This window comes from Bufo bufo, chromosome 6 (genome assembly GCF_905171765.1).
Source record: "Bufo bufo chromosome 6, aBufBuf1.1, whole genome shotgun sequence".
NCBI classification, from domain to species: domain Eukaryota; kingdom Metazoa; phylum Chordata; class Amphibia; order Anura; family Bufonidae; genus Bufo; species Bufo bufo.
The window spans coordinates 233632067-233658102 of NC_053394.1; the positions used below are offsets into that span (position 1 = coordinate 233632067).

General features: G+C 40.5%; 1 protein-coding gene across 1 annotated transcript in view; it reads left to right on the plus strand.

Moving 5' to 3' along the window:
* Positions 1 to 6016: 6016 nt before the first annotated feature.
* The window catches only part of CHAT (choline O-acetyltransferase), a 91794-nt gene continuing 71774 nt past the window's right edge, over positions 6017 to 26036 (plus strand). The window contains exons 1-4 of the mRNA XM_040438407.1: positions 6017 to 6079; positions 15354 to 15545; positions 19018 to 19136; positions 23014 to 23067. Coding sequence (XP_040294341.1) covers positions 6017 to 6079; positions 15354 to 15545; positions 19018 to 19136; positions 23014 to 23067 — 428 coding nt within the window. The remainder of the gene's footprint in view (positions 6080 to 15353; positions 15546 to 19017; positions 19137 to 23013; positions 23068 to 26036) is intronic.

Sequence of the window (26036 nt, forward strand, 5' to 3'; positions counted from 1 at the left end):
GAAAAATAAATTATTTCAAATACTTCCAAAGAAAGACTAGATGTATAAAGCAATGCATATAGACTAGTCCGGACTTCATGAACAGCTATACTATTCTTCAATGGTCAATATTTCTAAACTCAGAGAATCATTAGTCTTCCGATTGATGGTCCTGCTTCCCAAATTCCTGATTACTTTAGAAAATAGGGTTTTTCTATCAATAAATACATAATACACAGTGTCCATCAAACGTCTGAGAAAAATGACGGCTCTCAAGAGGTATAAAGGAAGGCCATTAATCAAATTCCCACTCGCATACACGTCTCACAATCCAATAGATTACAGACCACTTCTTCTAGTGAGTGTCTGAAAGCTGAAATGTATTTCATTCAGAAATCACATAGCAGTAAGGCTTAGGGCTTTAGACTTCCTCTATATGATTTGTTTATACATAGGTCACACCACAAATTCTATTATAATCCTTTCTGTGACACTTTTTCATATTCTATATACTTAAATATTCTATCTACTTGTCAGTAGAGTTCAGTTTTCTCGATAAACTTCATAATTAGTTTGATAGATCAATGTCACTTTATTGCAAAATTGAACCTGTAATCTGAATCAGAGTGTAAGAAAGCTCTAAAAAGGGAAATCATTTTTAAATAATCTTCATACAATGACCAATAGACAACTTTGTATTAGACTGCACAACATCAAAATGAAGTATGCCTTATCATTTTACAATATATAAAATTAATCATCATACTAGCTTCAATAACTTTCCTTATATCAAGTAAAAGATTTATGTAAGTGATTTGAATGTTTCCTACACTTGACTGCAAAGCAACACTAGTAATAAGTCTAAGAACTACGGTATTAATACAGTAGAGTGGAGTCATATTAGTCTTCCTCAGAACCTCATCTATGGACTAAGGATATTTGTTCAGTTGGACCAAGTTGCACTCTGGTGAAAGGCAGGTTCTTCAAGCAGGTTTTGTCTGCAACAATTTAAATGTGTACGAATAGGAAAATGAAGGGAGGAGTTATACAGCAAGAAGACCAAAGGTGGGCAGGAAGAGGTGGCTGGGGGCAGATCTTCCCCAACACTAGTGCCTTGGTCCAGATCATGTAGTGGTACAGGCAAGTGGCACGATCTTCTAGCAGTTAGTTTAAGATCAGTACCATGGACAGCGGCACCGTCTGCTTGTGGTGGGAATAGCACTAGTCCCATGGACAGCACCGTCTTCTAGCATGTGGGGAAATGATAAGTACCATGGACAGCAGCATAGGCGTCACCATCAGGCGCTCAGCAATGCTTGCACCTACTGTCAGTCCACAGCTACTTTGTGCTTCTGTGACTTTGTGAGACAAATCATTCGTGTGAAGGAGGTAAGAACTTGCATTACTTTATTGTATTGTATTTGCATTTATACAATAAGGCTTTTAAAGTTTTAAATGTCTGGAGTTCTGCCGTCTTCATATTATTTTAAACGAAATGAAAGGGATGCAAAGAATAATTGGCACCTGGAAGAAGCTGTACAAAGTTTCAGTAGCTGAAGAATTCCAATACATTAAGCTGCCAATAAACTCCAGACTAATAAATATTAATGCCGAGCTTTACTTGAGAGCTTAGCACTCCAAGTCATTTTACAGTAGTTCTATCAAATTATCTGAAAGAAATGCAGCAAACAAATATAAAGTATAGTAGTCAATATATAAAAAAATACTCTTAGAAGGAAAATTGCAAGAGTTAAGAGAATTTCTCTAAGTTTAATAGACACAGAAATTACTCTACACATAGAAATTTCAGCTTTGAATGTGAAATAGCCAATTGATACTTTCTGTGGTTACCTAAATTATTAATGAAGCCAGTGAGATCTCATCAGGAACCTTATCTGGTAATCATTGCTATTTGGTACAAAGCATTGCTTTGCACTGCAGTACTTTCACTTGCATACAGAAGCAAACGTAGGGCGATATCCAGGAAGATCTGAATTTATCGGGAACACAGGCTGCAAATTGTAATAATGAAATTATGTAAGTAAAGTGAATTAAACTCTTGCAATGTATTGTTCATTACTCCGAGACACCATCTCCTTAGCAGATACAGTCTACATTTTATTTGCCTCAGTCAATTAGAATATCATACAGAATACTATTTAGTACATCAGATCCTATCTTTTAACCTAATACATACTGTACAATTGTAGACTAACTTGTGGAAAGCCCTGTAATTATTAGGAAAATGTACCAATATTTTTATTACAGTAGTGGAAATTCTCTACTGGCATTAATAAATAATAAAATCAATCTTATGATCATACTGAAGACATTGTGTATTGCGTATTTCTTTTGTCTAGTCACGCCATTGTCGGGTTATATTTCTTACCGCTGAGTGTACCTGGCGACATTTTATGTGCTGTAAATCACTTTTGGCAATCTAGCTCCAGTTTATTATTTTTGGGGGTACTGAGTACCTGACATTTATTTGCACCATGAACAGTGGTATCATAAAACGTAGTCAAAATCATTTTGTTGACTTTGCAAGGCGTAATTTACAACTACATAGTTTACAGTCATAGAAACAATTTTACATTTGGAGTCATCACTTCTTAGTAAACTGGAAGGAAAATGACTTGTGCATTTGTAGCAGTGAGTTCTCAACTAAAAAGGTGATACATGAAAGATAATTATGGTGCTTAGTGTTTCAATTTATAGTTTTCCAAAGAGAAAAAAGTTAATTATATTAAAATGTATACATGCTACTGGGATACCCAGTAATAAGGGTTAAAGGAGCTTATGGTTATACAACCAGCTATGGCTAGTCACATGATACAATCCTACAGGAGAGAGTTAATTTAATTCTTATATATATTGATACACCAGACACTTAACTCTCAGCATAATCTGATAAAACTTTAGGATGAAAAGTAAAAGCGATGGTTAGTTTTACCAAGGCTTGTTGTGTAATTGTATATCAAGCTATGCAACAATTCCTTTGAAGGCTCTAATTTTACAGTAGAAAACCTCACATGGCACATGGTTTATAATTGTACATAGTTTGCATTACATGCATTGACACCATTTAACTTCTTTCCCAGAATCCTGTTTGCTTTCTTTATCAAATTGTGGCAATACCTTGACAATTCAAAAGCCACAAAGACAAATGGCTATGTGTCAATGTCAGTATAATATAATTATATTTCAAAAATCTATATGTGACTAGGTACATGACCAAAAGCAACATAAGACAGCACATGGTAGGTAATGAAGGCTCAAGACTTAAAGGGGGTGTCTTATCAGAGACCTCCCCTTTCAGATAAGAGATGGTGCAGCTGATTGATGTAAGCCCACTCCTGGCAACTAGCCAGGCATTTTCCCTGCTGCAGATAAAATATAGTATTTCATTGAAGCTATTTAGGTGGATGGGCGTTAATTAAAGACATGGACAATCTAAGTCTGTCAAAGCAGGCCTGCTAGGGAATATGAAAAGTGGTTGGCTTCATGAGACTACTTGTTTAAAATATAGGCTACTTTCACACTAGCGTTTTAGTTTTCCGGTATTGAGATCCGTCATAGGGTCTCAATACCGGATAAAAATGCTCTAGTTTTGTCCCCATTCATTGTCAATAGAGACAAAACTGAACTGAACAGAACGGAATGCTCCAAAATGCATTCCATTCCATTTAGTTGCGTTCCCATACCGGAGATCAAACCGCAACATGATGTAGTTTGCTTTCTGTCCAAGGGACGGATCCGTTTTCTCTGCCACAATCTGCCACAATAGAAAACGGATCCGTCCTCCATTGACTTTCAATGGAGTTCATGACGGATCCGTCTTGGCAATGTTAAAGATAATACAACCGGATCCGTTCATAACGGATGCAGATGGGTGTATTATCAGTAACAGAAGCACTTTTGCTGAACCCTGCCGGATCCAGTAAAAACGCCAGTGTGAAAGTAGCCTAAGAAGCTAATGATAGGCCATAAGCCTCACAAGATTGTCGAGAGAGAATCCATTCTGAATCCACCTGTGAAACGTACCTTTCTTTAACAAAAAAACATATGCAAATCTATTTAAAATATTTAATATAGGTTTAAATAGGTCCAATAAAAATTTATTTTTCTGTAATCATATTCTAGTCTACCACAGTATTAGAGAATAACAGTATTTTAATCAGATTGTTTCAAGCAAGGTGGCACATTAACTGACTTGGGGGAGCCACACTACTACATGGCTGTCATTAAGGAGTCCTTATTATCCCCCCCCCCCCCCCCCCCCCCCTGAAAACCAACTATAGTGGCACTGGCAACCTCAAAACAAACTGGTGCATGCAGCCTTAAGCTGGCCATATATATTAGATGTAAATGGATAAATTTGGCAGGACCAATGACCATCTAATGTGTATGGGGGACTTCCAACTCTTCCCTGACCACAGATCGTGGGAGACATAAGGATTGGGATATATTGGATTTCAACATGCTCGATCCTTCTGTCCTATGTGTCCTCAGATATAGTACATAAACAAATGAGCCATCTTGCAGCTATTTCCCACTGTTTAATCCATAAATTTGTGAAAGGAAAAAATAAATGGCAGGTCAACTATTACCATTAATAGAGGACTGACATTACCACTGACCACATAATATTACCCCAAATATTTGACCCACTATTTAGCAATTTAAATTGCAATTCAGGACCATGCAAGTAATGCAGAAATGTCTTTTTAAGGCTGAATTCGCACACACAGATTTATTGATGTAAAACATTATAGTATTTATGTGCATTTCTTTTTTTTACCCAAAAATACTGCAGTCAAATTTTAAAAGTCTATGCTAAATACAAATTATTGTTGTAAGATTGTGAAGTTTTTTGGGATTTGTGTTATTTTTTCAAAACACAGCATGCTGTGAGTATAGTGTTTTAATAGGGTTCTTCCCATATACTTCTCTATAAGACTTGGAAAATGGCAGGAAAAAAGACATGACAAAACACAAAAAAAAAGTGTGTGTCACAAAATCATGTCTAAATCATGAAAAGTGCTAAAATAGCTAAAGGGTGGAAATGTCATGAAAACAAACAAAATAACCACTACCTGGTAAACCCCCAGCTGCTCTACTGCCACCGCTCTGGTAGAGGTCTCATGAATAGACACCTATATCATCCCTGCACTAAAGTAATCAAAGATCAGTAAGGAGAACTGGAACAGCAACGCTAAAGAGGTGGGGAATTTATCAGGTAACCAATGGTTCCTCTTTTGTGTTATGTCATTACCCTCTTTAGCTATTTTTAGCCAAACTGAGAAAATCCCTTTAACATTAGTACTACAGTAGAGTAGAATAGAGTTTTCACCCAGGGCTCAAAGCCGGGCTTCCTATGCCCTCTCCTCAGTAAACAAAACAGAGCTCCCCACCCTTTCAACTCAGTTAAAACAGAGGTCACCCATTCATTATTCATAGAAGGAACCCCTTATTTTCCTGTGGCCGAAGAAGGACTTTGTTTTCTTTGCTTGGTCCCAGAAGAGCTCCCCCTCTTCACCCTTTGTCACAACAGTGAGCCCAGCCCATCTCTTTTCAGTGGCTACAGCAAGGCTTGTCCTGCTATTCCACCATGGTCACAGCAGAGAGGTTTATCATCAACAAATAAACATAAATATGATTTGAGGCCTCTTCAAAGCCAGTTTGTGGGGTTAAAGTATGCTGATATTCTCCAGAAGTAATGTACATTTGCATGCAGAGGAAAAAGCTTGCAGTTATTGAGTCCTCAGCAATACCATTAAAAACTACCAACTGGGGCATGCATTGGGACACTAGAAACGGGAGCTATAGAATAAATTACAGGATTGGGCATGCACTGGCACAATATGGTTGCAGCCATTGGCAAAGACCAGTAAACATGGCGGAGCATTGGTAAGTGATTATGAAAAAAAAAAAAAATGCTGCAAAATGTTCTACCACAATTATTTGTAAAATAAAGTGTATTCTCTCCAGCAGATTTAACCATCTTGGTGAACAGAATTCTGTTTTTAATCACAAAATGCCTGTGTTAAAGAAACCCACTCTTGAAAAGTCTGCAAGCAAAGGCAGCGAGGAGGCAGAGGTATGACACATGCATGTTTAAAGTGTACCTGTAATTTCAGCTGACTTTCAGAATAAGCTGTCAGGTATGTCTGCATGAGAAATAACACTATATCTGTCAGTTATATGACTTATCTTGCATTTTTGAGCAGTTTTCCCCTCTGCAAACTCCATATCTAATTGTCAGTCTTCCCCGAGCTAGTGGGTGGAGATTCTGCACACACAGAAAAGAGGAGAGTCTTATCTGCTATGTCTCTGAGACCTGTAGCACACCCTCTCTGTAGCAATCTCTCAGAAGCAGGATGGCTGAGCAGTGCAGCTGTGAATCCAGCACTGGAATGAGATAGAAAATTTACCTAGGTCTACAACAATGTCTCTGTATCAGAATCTGCTCCAGTATATCTGCCTCCCCTTTCCACAGACTTCTATGGACAGCATGGAACCTTATTCCTCAGTGAGTTGATCGTATGCCTCATCTCTCCTTGAGGCTGAATGATCAGTACAGGATACATGAGAAGGATAAGAAATAGCTCATAACTGGAGAAAGAGGCATTTTTTTGATTGGTTAGTGTTCACGGTTTGTATATGTATACTTTAGTTCATCATGGGATAAGGCAATACAGAGTGGCGTATCTTGAGGATGCCAGAGGGGCGGTTGCCCCGGGGGTGACAAACTACAAGGGGACACTTGGCCATATAGGCATAGGCAATGTCATTCACTGTGTCCAGAGCCGGTCTGTCAGGAGTCTGCCTGACAAGATAAAACATTAATGCTTGGATGCTTAGAAAGCTAAATGACCTGTGATGACATCATCACAGGTCCTAAACCGTCTAAGAGTAAAGGAACTGCACTGACAATGGTGTAATTCGGAGGTTAGGACAGTGCAGGACCTGTGATGACATCATCAAAGGTCCTTTACCCCTTGATGTCTAGAGAAGAACTTCAGGAGAAGCTCTCTTCCTCCAACTCCAGCCTCCCTGCTCTTGCAAGTACCTAAGAGACATGAGACATTTAAATGGGGCCAATGCTGATGCTAGTCGGGCAGGAGGCTGTTTTGTAATCCAAATCTGGACCTTGCTGTGTCACAGGCAGTGCACTGCATGCATCCTGCTATCCCCATTCAGTGAATGAGTCACTGAATAATGATTGCGGGATGCGCACAGTTCACTGCCTGCTACAGAGTGCATGGCATTACCTAGTTGCATGTTGCACACTGCAGCCAGATTGGCTCAGGCCTGTGGCCTATGACACATCCATCAGGTGGGACAGGACAGCCAATTGAGACGTTTCAGTACATTGACACACCCCCTACCCTATAAATAAACCCGATCTGGCAGCCATTTTACATTCTGTTTTTTGCCAGTGTAGGGAGAGATTGCTGTGTGGAGCACGGACAAACGCTAGCTATTAGGACCACAAAAGTCCTTTTAAGGACTGGTATAGGTGTGCTATCGAAAGGTGTGACATACTGAGGGGTGTGATATACTTATAATATACTTTCTAACATAGAAAGTATATTATAGTTCATATGTATTGTGCAGCAGTTGTGTGTGGTTCTGCTGTGATACTGCAGCTAGATAGAGCGACAAACACTATTTGAAGTAACTAATTGGAACTAGTGTGCTATACTTGTTACCCCCAAAAAAAAACTGATTGAGGAGTGTGATATACCTATAATATACCTTCTAACATAGAAAGTATATTATATTATAGTGCATTTGTATTGTGCAGCAGTTGTGTGCGGTTCTGCTGACATACCGCAGCTAGATAGACGGACAAACTCTAGCATACAGAAAGGAGAGGGGATCCTGCTCTCCTATACCTCTTTAGCACACCCTCAGAAGCGGCATGAGTATAGCAGTACTGTGCATTGCAGCTATGAATCCATCACTGGGTTGAGGCAATAGAAGCAGCAACAGCCTTGTGTGTGTATGTGTGTCTGCAACTACTCCCCCTCCTTTCCCACCTCTGTTTTCCATGGATTACTATGGCTAGCAACTGTAACCAGATCTTTCTCATGGCTGGTGCAATTGAAAAGAAAAATAGCGGTATCACTAACTGTAATGAAAAGATACCCAAAAGTTACCAGTCCCAAGACCAGTCAGCAAGATGTTAATGTCACTTTTAAAGCAACCAGACCAGTACCTCCTGGGATAGTGCCGGTGTGGACGGCAGCTGACCTACTGGGAGGTCATGATACTACCAGAACCACAAGAAAACAGCAGAGCAGTCTGAACTGTCATAAATGCTTAAATGCTGGTTTTGAGATCTGAACTCCACACAGATAGTGTAGATGAATTGAGACACAGGATAAACTGGCAGGCAGAGTGGGGGTGAATACACAGTCAGGGCAGACAGGCTGGGTACTTGACAGGTACACGAACAAGGCAGACGAGCTGGGTTAACTTAAACACGAACAGCACTGAAACAGAAACTGTGCAGAAGTACAGGAGCACACAGATAGCATGGGTACTGGCTGGAGCCCAGACAGGTACACAGGCAGGAATAACACAGGCAAAACACGTCCAGAGGTGAGCACGTGTGCTCTAAGGAGACAGAAACTGGAGCACAGAGGTAGCAGCTTGCAGAGAATGCTGGATGGTGTAGAATAGCTAGACTTTAAACACCTTTGCTGGTCTCCAGGAAACCTAAAAGCTCAGGTACCCTCTGCCTGGAGAGGGTGTCTATAATACCCAAGGAACCCTAGCCATTGCCTGGGGAAGGAATAGTGCTGAGGCATGGCATCCCACTCTTCTTGAAGGGTGGCCCTCGTCCAATGTAGATGCTCCCTGACCAATGTAAGACGATGACACCTGTGCCTGGTGGTGTGGTCAGGTACCCTTGCAGGTTGTCTAGCATGCAGACCATGCTAATGTAAATGGTCTTGAATGGCACTTGGGTGCCTCTCACCTCCCTTTAGTATGCCTGGAGTTGTGTGGCATTCATGATCTGGTTCCGCAGGGCATTGTTCACAATGAAGCGGTCATCGGTGTGGGATGTGGCAAAAGGACCTCCACTTCTATGCTTTTCTGTGACTCTTCCAGTTTCTCTGTATTTCTGTTGCAACCTGCTAATGACACTATGTGACACTCTAGGCTCAGTGGCCACTTCCATCTGAAAATATTCTGCTCAATCATTAGGTGTCATCTTGGTCTCATGATGTCAAAATGTGAACAGCATGATGAGGACTGTTTAAATACCAGCTCTAATTGAACCAGGAAATGTATTATGTGATTAATGTATCAAACACCTATTGTGAATTTTGCCGTTAAGCTCCTTGTTAGAGAACAGCAAGTTGTGCAAAAAGTACTGAAACACTGAACAGTTGGACATGCCCATTCAACAGTTTAGAGAAGTTCACACTAAGTTCACCTGTAAAGGTTAGAGTGCATTTTAGGTTCATCCTGAAATTTCACTCACAAGCCAAATATCCCTAACATTTTGTGAGTAGTGTATCTATGCTAACTCAGTTAATTGTCGTACAAAACAGCATGCAGACATATAAATACCACCTAAATACTTTTAATTTTTTGGTGTTCATACCACCTCGTGAGGCATACGTTTTGAATTTTATAAAAAGATGCAATAATAACCCAATTAGAACATTCACATTAATACTCGTATAAACTTGCACCCTTTGGTAACTAGGTTTGTCTGTCAAATAGGTCCATTTTATTTCATATAAGGAAGATATTTGCTCCCATGCACTGACTAATCCCCTTACTTGCCTAGGCAACTGACATTACCACCTGTGGAGCCCAGTTGGCGGCCCTGGGTTTCCTACTGTGCTATATGGTACCTTCATATGGCAGGTGACGGTGGAGGTTTTCGACAGTAGAAGTAATGGGACAGTTCTGAAGAAGACATAAAAGCTGTGTTTATTTTTATCCCATCCCCCCCCCCCCCCCCCCGTTCTAGCTGTACTTTGTAAACAATAATACTATTACTTCAGTTATACCTAGAAGACAAATATGCAATTTAATGTACATTTCTATACCTATAAATATCCTCTTCACCCACAGTGGCAAGTAAACAAAGTAACAGCATCATCAGCATCATAATCTGTCCTGTGATGACTCCTAACACCGCTACTTATATACCACAGTCTACAGCTAATTGTAAAGTAGTGCCTTCTGGCAGCTAAAATACTTTTTAATAAGCTAAATGCCAACCCTATGGCTCTGGGTAATTCATATACCGTATCCTATGCAATGCAAGATATACTTAGAAGGAGGTTTATTTGCTCACACATCATCCATATAACTATTTACCAGCAAGCATATTATAGGTGTTTTTAAGCAATACAATTATGAGTGAAAACCCCAAGAACACTCTAGTACAATGCCTTGCAAGAGTAATCGCCACTCTTGGTGTTTTCTTTGTTTTGCTGACTTACAACCTGTAATTAAAATGGATTTTTGGGGGACGCTTGGTGGTGGACGGACCCCGGGAAACCCGGGGTCCTCCAGCCACAGCTCTCCCCGGTCCATTCTCCTTGTAGGTGCGGGTATCAGAGGTGGGACCCGCACCTATCAGACAATGGGGGCATATCCTACCGATGTGATGAGAATACCCCTTTTAGGTGCTATCTCCCCAAGGAGAGATAGTACCCCCCAAATCCTGACTTCTGGCCTCTCACCCAGTTAAGCTAGTACTCTCTGATCTGCACTGATGAGGGGCAATCACCCCTCAACAGCTGTCTGCAGATGAGGTCCTACGTCCTGACGCTGTACACAGTCAGCTCATTAAACACATAAACACATAAAATATGACAGCAGGATTAATATCTAATACAAAATGATAAATGTGTTTATTGGTTCTATGCAGTAGTACATAGCACTTAAAACATTGCCTTTTGGTCCTACATTTCTTCTGTGTTCTCAGCCATAAATTTGCTGACATCAGTCAGTTTATTTGAAAGCAAAGTACAAGTTCCACGTTTTACTTTTTAGAGATTTAATTTCTATATACTTTACATACAGAAGCAGCACTGCTGTCGTGCCAGATGATACAATTGATATGGGCCCAGAAACAAGTGATGTTTTAATCTTGTTTATTCATTCCCATTCCTACATCTTTACTCATGATATTAAGCTTAATTTTGGCATTGATCAAGTAGAATGAGAAGCAAAGGTAAACCAGTATGTGAACCACTATGCCATCTGTATTTTTTTTTCTTGAGACATGTCTGGTCTATTGACCTACACTGCCTATGTCTCAGTATCCCCTGAAGTGGAAATCAAAACTAGAACCAAACTTCAGAAGTGGAACAGATGCTAATGCTACAACAGCAGGTAAGTTGAGGGCATAGACATTACCAAATGGCATTATTATGTAGAAGCTACAGCATGGCACTATTACTGTATGTGGGATGACATTTTGCAATTGCGAAAAACTTTATGTGTCCTCATGTGTCATCTTTCCACTTTTATATGACCTGACTGAAAAGGCCTGTGATGGCTAACCTCCGGCAGTCCAGCTGTGGTAAAACTATGACTCCCAAGATGTACATGCAGTGTCCCACATATGCGTGTAAAAGGGACACTTTAAGCATCTGCCTATTTATCTAATGTATTTGCAATGTATGTTATTTCCTATTTTTCAGGCTGGCATTGTCTTTACACCCATTCGCCCCTAGGTGGTGCTGGCACCACATAATATATATATAGCTGGGGTGTGTCTAGCTTAGAGCAGAGAGAGCAGAATGTAGAGTAGAGTGTATTGAAGTGTTGTAGGAGGAAAACAAATGTATGAAGGAGAGAAACAGGCATCGTCCACCATGTAGTTTGCTATTTCTACCCCTTGGTTCTGGAGTACAGCAAACATTTATCTACAGCAGCAAAGCACAAGACAGTAAGTCTATGTCTAAATATGAAGCAAGCCCAGTGAGGGTTACAGCTGAATCCAGCCTATGGACTTCACAAACACAAGTGCCTGAAAGCAACTTTAGGAGTGGCGGGACACGAATGGATAATTAGTGCGCAGAATTGTCCTTATTCACTAGAAGCCTTACGGCATATAGTGGAAACTTAAAAACCTGAATCCTTCAGGAGAGCATCCTGCAAATAATGTAGCAGAAGACTGATGCCTTCCACAAGGCCTGCTTCTTCTGGCCTCTTTACCTTCTGGCTGCTATGCTTTATCTCGTAGGATGCAAATGCTCTCTTTGGCTCTTAAAAGCCCACTGCATACAGTTTATTCTGTCTTCAGCCCATGCCTGTTGTCCCTGGGATATTTTAGGCTTCTTCCCCTATGGGAATGTAGCCAAACAATATGGTTCCTAGCTAGTCTATTCCCTGCAAAGAAATATTCTGTTGTCTAAACTCCCATGCCTGACCTCTGTCTGTTTTGCATACAGAACTTTCGACCCATTGCTTGTTTACTGGAGGCCACTTAAATAACAATAGCTCTAAGCCAAATCTGCTCAGTGACACTGTGTTACATAGATCTCACTATTTGGGCAACTGGAGACTAACTGAATCTAGAATTTCCTAAAAGATCTGTATAGACTGAACTATACTAGAAATTTTTGATCAGGGGATAGAGAAAATGTAGATACAGTACAGGCTAAGGGCTCATTCACACAACTGCATGAATGGGTCCACAACTGTTCTGTAATTCTGCAGAACAGGGTGCGGACCCATTCATTTCAATGGGGCAGCAAAAGATGTGGACAGCACACCGATCGCATCCGTTACTCCGTTCCATGGCCCCACAAAAAAGATAGGAAATGTCCTATTCTTGTCCATTATTTTTTTTTATTTAAAAGTTTTTATTGAAATATAGTAACGTAACAAAGTACATGTACAAAATCTGATACGTCTAACATGACGTTGTAGAGGCAAGGATGTATTACATTCCAAAAAAAGGCAAATTACATTGTTCTCAATCACAATACATTTGATATAAGAGGCAAGTCGACGGACTTATAGTGCAAGCAGCCTATGATGTGTTAGTATAGTATCGGTTTGAAGCATTATAAGAGACAAGGCAAAGTGTCTAATGGTTAGTTGGGTACGTTGAGTATGTATAGACATCCTTCCGTTAGTATAGGAGCGTGGGTGGGCCCTAGAAGTTAGCCTGGGTGTCTGAATTCCTGTCATAGTCGCCATTGATTTCTATTCTTGTCCATTTTGAGGAAAAGAATAGACATTTCTATAATGGGCCACCCGTTCCATTCTACAAATTGCGGAACGCACACAGGCGCCATCTGTGTTTTGCAGATCTGCAATTTGCAGACGAAAAAAAAACATGGCGCGGTCATCTGAATGACCCATAAGGGCTCATTCAGATGGCTGTATGTTGCTTTTCGCATCTGATCCGCAATTTTGCAGATTAGATGCGGACCCATTCACTTCTATGGGGCCCTTTTCTTCTGATCCACAGCTCCGCAAAACAAATAAAACATGTCCTATACTTGTCAGTGAAAATCAGGAGGCGACCTAATTAAAGTCTATGGGTCCGCAAAAATGCGGAATACCATCCATTTTTGCGGATATGCTGAACTGTCTGCAAAAAAACAGATCCAGCATACGGCCGTCTGAATGAGCCCTAAGTCAGATTCATAGTAAAATATATATATATATACAGTCAGGTCCATAAATATTGGGACATCGACACAATTCTTTTGAAATGAAACGAACAAGATGTGCTTTAACTGCAGATTGTCAGCTTTAATTTGAGGGTATTTACATCCAAATCAGGTGAACGGTGTAGGAATTACAACAGTTTGCATATGTGCCTCCCACTTGTTAAGGGTCCAAAAGTAATGGGACATAATAGTAATCATAAATCAAACTTTCACTTTTTAATACTTGGTTGCAAATCCTTTGCAGTCAATTACAGCCTGAAGTCTGGAACGCATAGACCTCACCAGACCCTGGGTTTCATCCCTGGTGATGCTCTGCCAGGCCTCTACTGCAACTGTCTTCAGTTCCTGCTTGTTCTTGGGGCATTTTCCCTTCAGTTTTGTCTTCAGCAAGTGAAATGCATGCTCAATCGGATTCAGGTCAGGTGATTGACTTGGCCATTGCATAACATTCCACTTCTTTCCCTTAAAAAACTATTTGGTTGCTTTTGCGGTATGCTTTGGGTCATTGTCCAACTGCACTGTGAAGCGCCGCCCAATGAGTTCTGAAGCATTTGGCTGAATATGAGCAGATAATATTGCCCAAAACACTTCAGAATGCATCCTGTTGCTTTTGTCAGCAGTCACATCCTCAATAAATACAAGAGAACCAGTTCCATTGGCAGCCATACATGCCCACGCCATGACACTACCACCACCATGCTTCACTGATGAGGTGCTATGCTTAGCATCATGAGCAGTTCCTTTCCTTCTCCATACTCTTCTCTTCTCATCACTCTGGTATAAGTTGATCTTGGTCTCATCTGTCCATAGGATGTTGTTCCAGAACTGTGAAGGCTTTTTTAGATGTCATTTGGCAAACTCTAATCTGGCCTTCCTGTTTTTGAGGCTCACCAATGGTTTACATCTTGTGGTGAACCGTCTGTATTCACTCTGGTTATTGACTTTGACACACATACACCTACCTCCTGGAGAGTGTTCTTGATCTGGCCAACTGTTGTGAAGGGTGTTTTCTTCACCAGGGAAAGAATTCTACGCTCATCCACCACAGTTGTTTTCCATGGTCTTCCGGGTCTTTTGGTGTTGCCGAGCGCACCGGTGCGTTCCTTCTTTTTAAGAATGATTCAAACTGTTGTTTTGGCCACGCCTAATGTATTTGCTATCTCTCTGATGGGTTTGTTTTGTTTTTTTAGCCTAATGATGGCTTGCTTCACTGATAGTGACAGCTCTTTGGATCTCATCTTGAGAGTTGACAGCAACAGATTCCAAATGCAAATAGCACACTTGAATGAACTCTGGACCTTTTATCTGCTCATTGTAATTGGGATAATGAGGGAATAACACACACCTGGCCATGGACCAGTTGAGAAGCCAATTGTCCCATTACTTTTGGTCATTTAACAAGTGGGAGGCACATATGCAAACTGTTGTAATTCCTACACCGTTCACCTGATTTGGATGTAAATTAAAACTGACAGTCTGCAGTTAAAGCACATCTTGTTAGTTTCATTTCAAATCCATTGTGGTGGTGTATAGAGCCAAAAATTTTAGAATTGTGTCGATGTCCCAATATTTATGGACCTGACTGTATATATATATATATATATATATATATATATTTATTATTATTATTTTATTGCTGTATTGTTACTGGAAGTGAACCTACTGTATAAGAACGGTTCAAATTTAAATTTCTGATTTTTTCAGGAGTTACCCAAGCTGCCTGTGCCACCTCTGCAGCAAACTATGGACACGTATCTAAAATGCATGAAGCACTTGGTCCCAGAAGAACAATTTAAAAAAAGCAAAGCAGTTGTGGATAGATTTATGATGCCTGGTGGTGTGGGGGAAATGCTGCAAAAAAAACTGCTGGAGCGACGAGAGAAAACAGAAAACTGGGTGAGCCTCGTAACCCTCTGCATACACCAAAGGATATATGAAGATATAAGAATTAAAGGGCCATAACACTTGTGTGAATATGGAAAAATAGAAGATGAAGTTCCACTTAATACTGGGACTAATCATAAAAAAGTGGAGGCAGATTTTATAATTCTATCTAATATTTATAACAGTGAATGATAAACTTGGAGCATCTGGCTACAAGTTACACACTTTTGCCTAACGTTATACCACCGATGGATTGGCTTACTTTACACCAGTATTCTGGCAAAATTTTGGCAGTGTCTCATTTTTAGTCACTCCTTTTTCCATTTAAGCCATGACCAATTTCCCTCAAAAGATACTTTTACATGGGTCAAGGAGTGGGCAATTACAACTATTTGGGATGAGTGTTCACAGGAACGCTCATTCCCAATAATTGCCCTGTGTAAATGTGCCGCGCGGCTGCCAGCCCCAAACCACATCATAACAGCACTTCAATGTTAGAGATGATGACAAATACACGAACAAAAAGGCGACACAACTGATAGTTTTAATATTATAGTTTAAAATGGTCAATAAGAAGGTTCATAATAAGTAACATTAAAAGTTACGTTTTATGGAGGTAAGGCTACTTTCACACTGGTATTTTGGCTTTCCATTTGTCAGATCCATTTCAGGGCTCTCACAAGCGGTCCAAAATGGATTTGTTTTGCCCTAATGCATTCTGAATGGAAAAGGATTGGCTCAGAATGCATCAGTTTGCCTCCGTTCCGTCTCCATTCCACTCTGGAGGTGGACACCAAAACGCCGCCTGCACCGTTTTGCTGTCCGCTTGACGAAACTGAGCCAAACGATGTAAGTCAATGGGGACGGATTTGTTTTCTCTGCCAAAATCTGCCACAATAGAAAACTGATCCGTCTCCCATTGACTTTCAATGGAGTTCATGACGGATCCGTCTTGGCAATGTTACAGATGATACAAACTGATCCGTTCATGACGGATGCATGCGGTTGTATTACTGTAACAGATCCGTTTTTGCAGATCCTAGACGGATCCACCCAAAACGCGAGTGTGAAAGTAGCCTAAAAAAGATATATGTCAAGATAAGGCAAATAGTAGCCGGATTGACTAATTGTAAATAAAATCACCCAACGAATGAACAAATGCTTGTGTTTTGGGTGACAGCACATTGTTAGTGTTTGCTGGCAGCAGATCATCCTGTGTAGTAGGCACCTGCTGCTGGAAACAATCAGTTTGTAGTGTAGTAATCAAGCTGACTGTAGTAGCAATCACTCATCCCCATACAGAGTGATTGCTACATACATGCAGCTCTCCTTTCTGATCAACAATAGGCAATTATAGGGAAAAATGGTTCGTTTCTGTAAAATGCATGTGAATCAGAGCTGCAAACAGTGTCCAAAACACATAATGAATGTGGTCTCAGGCATGTGTGCCAGTTTTCTGGTGCCACTTGGACCAGAACTCTGGTGAATTCATCTTCCCTAGTGTTTTATCTTTAAATAACCACATTTTATGAACATATACTGTATACAGTATGCTGCCTCCAGGTAACTGACCACAGATCCAAAGTGTCAATTACATACATACCTTCGAAGGCACGCCGAAACGCGTGTTGGGGTAACGCCATCCTGGGTCGGATACACTACTTGGTTTGGTAAGTCTCCCTGATATATGTTCATTATTGTTTTTTGGTCAGCACTCCGCTAGGTGCCATGGTTACACATAGTTTCCATATGGTCCAGCTACTTTTTGCAGTTCTGACTGTGGTCACTTCCCTGGTAATGACTTTCTTGACTTATTCAGGGATATTGAACATATTCATACAGGAGACTCTGCCATATACCACATAGATTTGCGTTTGGCATATATACAGTACCACCATATTTTTTATGTAGTGTACCACCGGGATGGTGGTTCTTTCCTGCTGCTATTTCTATGTTATTATATGTATGTAACCATGTTATCTAATAAAGCTTATACACTTTTTTGCATTTGTACCTTTGGCTTCGATTCTTGTAGGTCGTTGTTTTGTTAAAGGAGCTGGTATCTTTTTGTACTCTATAATAGTTGACCCCCTTTATTTTGCCGCAACATGTGTTGTATTGACTCATTGTAGTTTTGGTATGGGCATCAACGTTGGTCTTATATCAGTATTAATTCATGATAACAGGAACCCGGTATCCCTTTGGTCCCCTGAAAGTCAAGGAGTGGTCCGACCTACCACTCCATTAATTGCAGGGGGCCTCAAGGAGTATGGGGTCCCCATTCTCATGAACGACAGGGTTCCCAGGGATATGAACCTCACCCATCTAATAGTTATCCCCTATCCTATGGATAGGTGATACAGAACTTATCACAACTGAAATGTCCCTTTAGATTTTCTAATCTAATTACCTTTAAGATCCGCTGATACTTCTTGTTTCCATCAGTGAGCCACCTTAGTAATGCAGTGCATTGCGATAAAAACACAAAGGGCCAGATTTATCCTTACTCTGACAGCTCACTCCACTTTCACATATGGCTAAAGTCAGTTTTAGCCAAGTCAGATTTATGATCGGCCCTTTAAGACTGTAATAAATGTGGTTTGACGGTAGCAGTTTATCCGTCAGTAAGCAGCTTTACAAAAGTCGCACGTCTTTAAGAAAAAGTCGCATGTTCTATTAAAAAGTCTCATAAGATAAGCATGGTCCTCACTGGAGTGAAATTGCGCATTTTTTGCGACTTTTTAAATAGTCGCAATAGTAAATCTGTCTAGATATTCATTTACATAATAAAACACGCCCACTTTCAGAAAACTGGCGAGCATAGTGCAAAGCAGAAAAAAAGTAGCAAATTTTTGCGCAGTTTTAGTGATTGTGCAAAAATTTGAGCTAATGATAAATCTGGCCCAAAGTTGTTGAGGATCCAGACTTCTGACGCCACGGGGGCAGTACAGAATTGTAACTTTATGTTAAACTGGATTTTTTTTTTTGTGTAAACCTTTTTTTGTATTCTTAGAGGTAACCACGTTCCTTGCTTTTACACCATGATTTGTGATGCATATACATGTTAACCGTTCTAAGACAAAATGAGCACCGTAGAAAATCCACATTCATTATAGCTTGCGAATTAAGACAAATTTGGGGTCAATCTGTAATTTGTAGCTAAATACAGATCATTTCAGCAATTGATTATTTTCCTATTTTTCCCTGAGTTTATGTAGTAAGGGTGTTGTTCATAATAATATGTAATATTCTCCATATCATTTATTTTCCTTTCATTGATTGCATTGCTCTCTCGAGGTTAGGCATGCCACATTGTAATTACACTATCGGTCTCCATAATCTCGGTGTCAGGAGATAGTACCTTGGTTTTACTAGGGTTTTATTTTAACATCAAGCCAAACGACTAGAAATATCAGTAAAGAAAATTCCCATTTTATCTTCAGTGCTTTTTTCTACAAGATTGTGAATAACCCTCTTCTTTTAGATTCACCAGTACTGGCTTGATGACATGTATTTAAATAATCGGGTGCCGCTCCCAGTCAACTCCAGTCCAGCAGTAATATTTGCACGTCACAACTTCCAGGATGCCAATGATCATCTGAGGTAAATGTAATACTAAAAGCTGTCTTTAGTGTTTGGAGTTTACATATCATGCTTGTAACTGTGAAAGATGCAAATGACCTTCAAAATATGGTGTACAATAACTGTAGACGTCTTACGGAGCAGTAAAATACTTTACATAAAGGAAAAGATAGATGCCTGTGTCTAACAGAACAAAAGGGGAATTGTAGTCTCTAATGCTTCCACAAGTTTAACATGTAAAATCGTGTTTCAGTTCCTGTTAACTCAAAAGACTAAAATAGAAATGCGACCTTTTATATTTTACCTTCCCAATAGCATGTAAGCCGTCATCTGGCCTAGTAAAACGCAGCGCAAAGGTTTATCTAATGTACAGAAAGGTTGTCCAATAAATGGGCTCTGTTCATATCGTCAGTAGGAGCATCTATCACAGATCCGGTCAAAAAAGCCAGACAAAATGAAAAGTCAGCTTAAATGGCATCTGTCAGCAGATTTGTGGCGAGGGCGCACCACGCATTATGCCCCCAGTGTACAAGATGGGCCAACCCCTTTAACCCCTTCCCGACCAGCGCCATGCTAGTATGGTGCAGGCCGGGTCTTTAAAGATGGCGTTATAGCCGCAGTGTGCCTGCTGTTTCATACAGCAGACACCCGACGCTCATGTCCACGACTGGCGGTAATGCCGGTCGTGGACATTTAACACTTCAGATGCTGTCGTCAATCCTAACCACGGCATCTGAATGTGCGAAATACTGGAAGCGCACGCTTCCGGTATTGCTCCAGCTCCCCAGTGTGGTGGTCGGAGGACCCGAAGTGTGTTTGCAGCCCCTGTCATTGAGAATGACAGGAGGCTGCTGCACAGTATTTCCTATGGACCTGCAAAATATGCGAGTTGATGTCTATAGGCAAGACCGTAACATGCTCAGCCACCCGAAGAGTGTTCACCATTCGGAACTTTATAAACTGTAAAAGCAGAGGGGCAATCTATATCTGCCAGTGCCCATGCCCCAAAGATTATATCGGAAAAACTTTCAGGGAGCTAAGGAAAAGGGTGGGGGAACATGTTAATGATGTCAAAAACAATAAAATCACACCAGTGGCGAGTCACATGCACGAATATCATGCAGGGGACTTTCGCGCACTCAGATTTTCAGCACTAGAACTCGTCCCGTTACCCCCGAGAAAAGGAGACTGGAACAATAAGATACTGCGGAGGGAAGCGGAATGGATCTATAGATGCCCCTCACAAGCACCCTCTGGTCTTAATGAAAGACTTACCTTTACCTGTTTCTTGTAGAATAATGTTGCCCCCTATTAATGGAATACGGATCCAAAATTGGGAGGTAGCTTTGTCCAGGAATCTCTAATCTCTACACTTCCCTCTGCATTCCCTGAGAAATTAAATACAGTCCTAACTGGTCGTGAGTACATAAAGTACTCAAAAAATTGTATCAAAAAGGGTATTTGTTAGATGATGATTAACCCTAGTTTAAATATTTAATTATATCTAATAAATTCTTATGATCTCATTAGGTGATGACTATAATTAATTAACCGTGCATCTCCTGATTAGAAGAGCTACAACTGTGAAAAATGATGTCCTTTTTATTATTTTTGTAAGCGTTTGGGACATGATAAAATCTTGGTGTCTTGAGGGAGAGAGTATATTAATCATTAGGTAATCCCGAATATGGCATGTATTAATATCAATCTCATTATGCCATTCGGATTGCATCATCTAGCTTGTTAAACGACATATCTGACTAATCGACCCTCATATCCACCTCCCCCTCCCTGTGTTTACAAGTGCCGCAAGAAGATTATTTCAGTTTGGGGGGGAATTAGTGCAGATACCTTTTTGCACTTCCCCTACACTGTAATTGTCCGGTGAGAGTCTGGAGTGCTGCAGCATCGCTAAACCGGAAGTGACGTTTGCGCTTCAGCAAATCGGAAAGCGATGCTTGCGCTCCAGGACACCGGAAGTGACGTCCGGCGTGCGTTCCACTCACCGGATATTCACCTCCCGGGAGTGCGAGCGCGCGCTTGGGCGCTCATTTAAACAGAGACAGCACAGAGAAGCCCCACTGCTTTACCAAACACGGCAGGTGGCAGTCCGGACATCGTTGGGGCACATCATCAGTAAGCTTTTTATCACCTGTGGGACGCTAAGATTTGGGCGATCCAGTAAGTAAATACAAATTTTTGTTATTTATTTCCAGGTGACATCCCTCTTCACCAATAAGAGAGCCTTTGTGATTTATCCAGCCCCAAGCATGGCCTGCCTTACTGTATCACCCAGGACATAGTACAATTTTTTTATCTATTTTTTGATCTATGATGTTATTTACAACTATTATCCTCCTCTAACCGACCCCCTGATGAACTGTGGTGGGGAAACGCGTCGGGATTAAAATTGACATCATTATTTGTGTGAAATTCCTAACGTACAGGGTTGTACAGGGCCAGACAGGGCAGGTACGGGGACAGGGAGATCCCACCATCGGGGATCATCCCTGGGCAAAGGGTTAAACTAGGGCGGGTACAGGGAGAGAATCATCCCCAGCACCCATCAAAAGTGCCCTAACCTTCCCCCAAAACCTATACCTATTATTAATGTCACAAGTGCCCTTGTGGAATTTGCACTATTTACATCTTATTAATTTCACCAATTCACGGTGGTAGCTGGGCGACATTCTGTCCTGATATTTTTCGGTCACCCAGTTATCACAGGGTGATGTATTCTGCTTTTTAATTGAACCAATAAAAGCTACATTTTAAAGGGTCCAAATCTCTAGGCTAATATTCACTTCACGGACACCTATATTACTGCTATATATTTAATTTTTTTCTCTGAGATTTTTTATTTCCTATAGCAGGGCTCCATAGGAAACTAACACCACGTGTGAAAACGCCCATGCTATAAAAATATAAAAATATCTTCCCTATATGACAAAATGGAAAAACTTCACAATGGCCGATTCTCCGTTTTTGGTCACTTCCCGACCAGCACTGTACTAGTACGGTGCTGGCCAGGTCTTTAAAGTTGACGTCATAGCCACGACGTGCCTCCTGTTTCATACAGCAGACACCCGCGGCTCATGTCTACGACTAGCGGTAATGCCGGTCACGGACATTTCATACTTCAGATGCCGCGGTCAATCCTGACGATGGTATATGAGAGCGTGAAATACTGGAACAATGCGCTTCCGGTATTGCTCCAGCTCCCCCATGTGGTGGTCGGAGGAGCCAAAGTGTGTTCGCAGCCCCTCTCATTGAGAATGGCAGGAGGCTGCTGCACAGTATTTGCTATGGAGCCCTTGTCTATGATCAAAAAGTCGTACATACCACAGAATGGTAACAATGAAAAGTACAGATCGTCCCGCAAAAAATTTGCCGGAACACAGCTCCATACACATAATCACAAGAAAGTTATAGGGGTCAGATTTTTTTATTTTTTATTATTTTATCAATACCAAAATGAAAGAAAAACTATACATATAAGGTATCGCCAGATTCGTACTGACCTGTAGAATGAAAATAACTCGTCAGTTTTATGGCACATTGAACGTCGTAAATAAAAATTAAAAAGCAGTAAAACTGTGGCAGAACCCCATTTGGCAATTTTTTTCCTGCTTCCCAATATTAAATGGTGGTTGTCCTGCAAAAGAAAAAACCTCATATAGCTATGTGAATGAAAAAATAAAAAAGTTATGGCTCTAGAAAGGCAGGGAGCGCAAAAGGAAAACCCAAAAACAAAAAACCACCAGAGTTTCATTAGTTTCCAACTGGTCATTTATGTTCAATATTTAGGAATTAGAATGTCATTCAATGCCAATGGAGAAAAAAATCTTCAGGTTCATATGGTGTGACAAGTAACATTATGCTCTATGTTAACTTCCAGGTTTACCGCTAACCTCATCTCAGGAGTGCTGGATTACAAAACTTTATTGGACATGTAAGTCATATTCTTTGGATAATGTAAAACCTGGCAATAAATATTCCTTTTTGTAATTAAATTATACCAATATTAATGCGGCAGTAACAGCCAACGGGCTAATGTCATTTTGTCATACAATGATTTCAGTTACATTTATTAGCTTATTGGTTTACCTGCTCCATGCCAGATGACAAAATAATGTGAGACGCATCTAATGCTAGAAGAAAATAAAGTGCAGTAACTTTCCTGGAATATTTGGATAATCAGTAAATTGAGAGAGTAATTAAAACAATATTATGACATACAGTATTTCTAAGTATGTAAAATGTATAATAAGGTTAATAAATTCATAATGTATAAGGTTTTAAAAACAATGCAAAGAGGTACAGTATCTCCTAGGGAAAGAGAACCATCTCACTAGCACAGCCTTTTCAAAGTGGCTCCCTGTGTGAGGGTCTATGTCCAACCTTTTAGCAAGCCTTGGGACATGACAAGGGAAAATAGCCAAGCCAAATATCCATCTGTAAACAGTCGTTTTGGTGTGTCTTCTGCCCATATGGAGTAGGATTGCCAATGGTTCTCTTTCCTCGGGAGATACCTCTTTGTAAATTATTTTCCCATGGAGCATTACCACTAAGTCTTTGTACAATGCACCATGACTTAGCTCAGATGAGAAATGCACAATATTAATATTCTCCATGGCTTTCTAACTGCACATCAGCAGACTACAAATTGTTTTACAGCCTTTAAAAGGGTTAATCTCATGAACCTTATCTGCAGGATAGGTGATCAATGTTAGTTTTCTGGGGGTCCAAACCTGAAGTAGATGAGTCCCTGAGTTCCTCTCTGAATACAACAATAGTACCGTAGTAGTTGGTGGCTCAGTGGTTAGCACTGCTGCCTTGCAGTGCTGAGGTCCTAGGTTCAAATCTGACCAAGAACAACATCTGTATGGAGTTTGTATGTTCTCCCAGTGTTTGCATGGGTTTCATCCTAACTCCAAAGACATACTGATAGGACTGGCAGAGCATGTGATATGTCAGTCCCATGGATTAGTGGACCAATATGCTCACGATCGCTCCAGTCAGAGAGGGAACTCAGGAAGCCTTCAACCTTGGGATCACTGGGGAGTCTAGCAGTCGGAGCACCTGCAATTCCACATGTATCATAATACTTTTTGTGGGATAACACCTTTAAAGGTAAATTCACATTTGATACAATTTATGCATACATTTCTGTGACTGAATATAAGATATATTCATCTGAATGCGATTGTTTTGGCAACAAGAATTTCCTCAAACCCTATTTGGACAATTCAGACAAGAAATTTGATGTATGTGAACATACCCCAAGTTTCTGATAAACTACAGCAGGCTAAGTGGATTTTGCATACATTGAGCCACTAGAGCCTGGCAGAAGTTATGTACCGAAATACACCATACACACCATCATATAACCAACTGTTTGGAGGGCCAATTCTTGTACTTAAGGTGTTATGCAAAGTTCTAGACGCTCTCTGCTCTGATGCACCAATGTGTTTCAGAATTACTTTAGGGTATATTTGACTTTTTCAAGAAGGCTTAAGAGCAGAAAACCAGTTAATTACATTATCACAAGGTGGCAACTACGTACTCTTAATATTAATGTAAATGTATTCATATATAGTAGTAACCCTAATTTTACAGTGCAAAGAAACAGCAATGTAGTGTAGAAGCGCACCTGATGTGCCTATGTGACAGATGAACAGTTCCCCATGGGAAGACAACTGATGGATGAAGGGCTATTGTAATTTATGTGATAACAGCATGAGGGAAACACAAGATGAGAATTCTACTGATGCAATCTAATGAGCCTTCTTGGACAGCAGGTTCTTAGCATCAGGATCATATTTTCTAATGGGTCCAAGTTTCCCATATACAGATTAAGGGTACTTTCACACTAACATTTTCTTTTCTGGCACTGAGTTTCGTCATAGGGGCTCAATACCAGAAAAGAACTGATCGGTTTCATCCCCATGCATTCTGAATGGAGAGCAATCCGTTCAGGATGCATCAGGATGTCATTGGTTCAGTCCCTGAACTGCGTTTTGGACGGAGGAAATAACTCTGCATGCAGCATTAATTTCCATTCCAAAGTATTAGTGCCGGATCTGGCATTAAAAATACCGGAATGCTTGATCCGCATAAAAAAAACGGATCCGTTTGTCCGTATGAGAAATGGAGACACGGATCCGTTCTTGCAATACATTTGTGAGACGGATCCGCATCCGGATCCATCTACAAATGCTGTCCGTCTGCATGCAGATTGCCTGGTCCAGCAGGCAGTTCCGGCGTCGGAACTACCTGCCGGATCACTCTGCCGCAAGTGTGAAAGTAGCCTAATTTCATCCTGCTAGAAATCCCTAATTTATAATGAATTAAAATGTCAATTTGCCCCTGAGCGTGAACTGGTGTCCTCACCAGTAAAATGATGGGAGCTTCTGCACTGTACCAATTCTAGTGAATGTGAGGCTTTTAATTCAGAGATCTTTAAAATCTCAGAGCATGTTTATAGGATTCTTACTAGTGAAATTAGGGGAATGTATTATTCTATTATACCAGTTTTCTGGTGTACAAGAGTCACATCTAAAGTCACGTAAGTGCTGTTTTGCACCAAAATATGTACCTTTTTGCACTTTTCTGACACCCTGTCCACTTTTACAAAAAGTGGGTAGGTTGTGGTAGGACCAACACATTTGCAAACATACATAACATAGACTCCAGATACACCTTTTACTCATCAGTGTACAGTATTTACCCCTTTCTCATTGACTTTGAAGGGGAAAGCCGCCTAAAAAAAGCTTCAAAGTGACATATCACCACTGAAGCATTTTTTAATACAGCCATGTTAAAGAAAGACATGTCCATGTGCACTAAAGTGTGTATTTCCCATTAAAATCAATGAGAAACTGTTTGGTAGCATGTTGCACATATTACACAGTGTAAAAC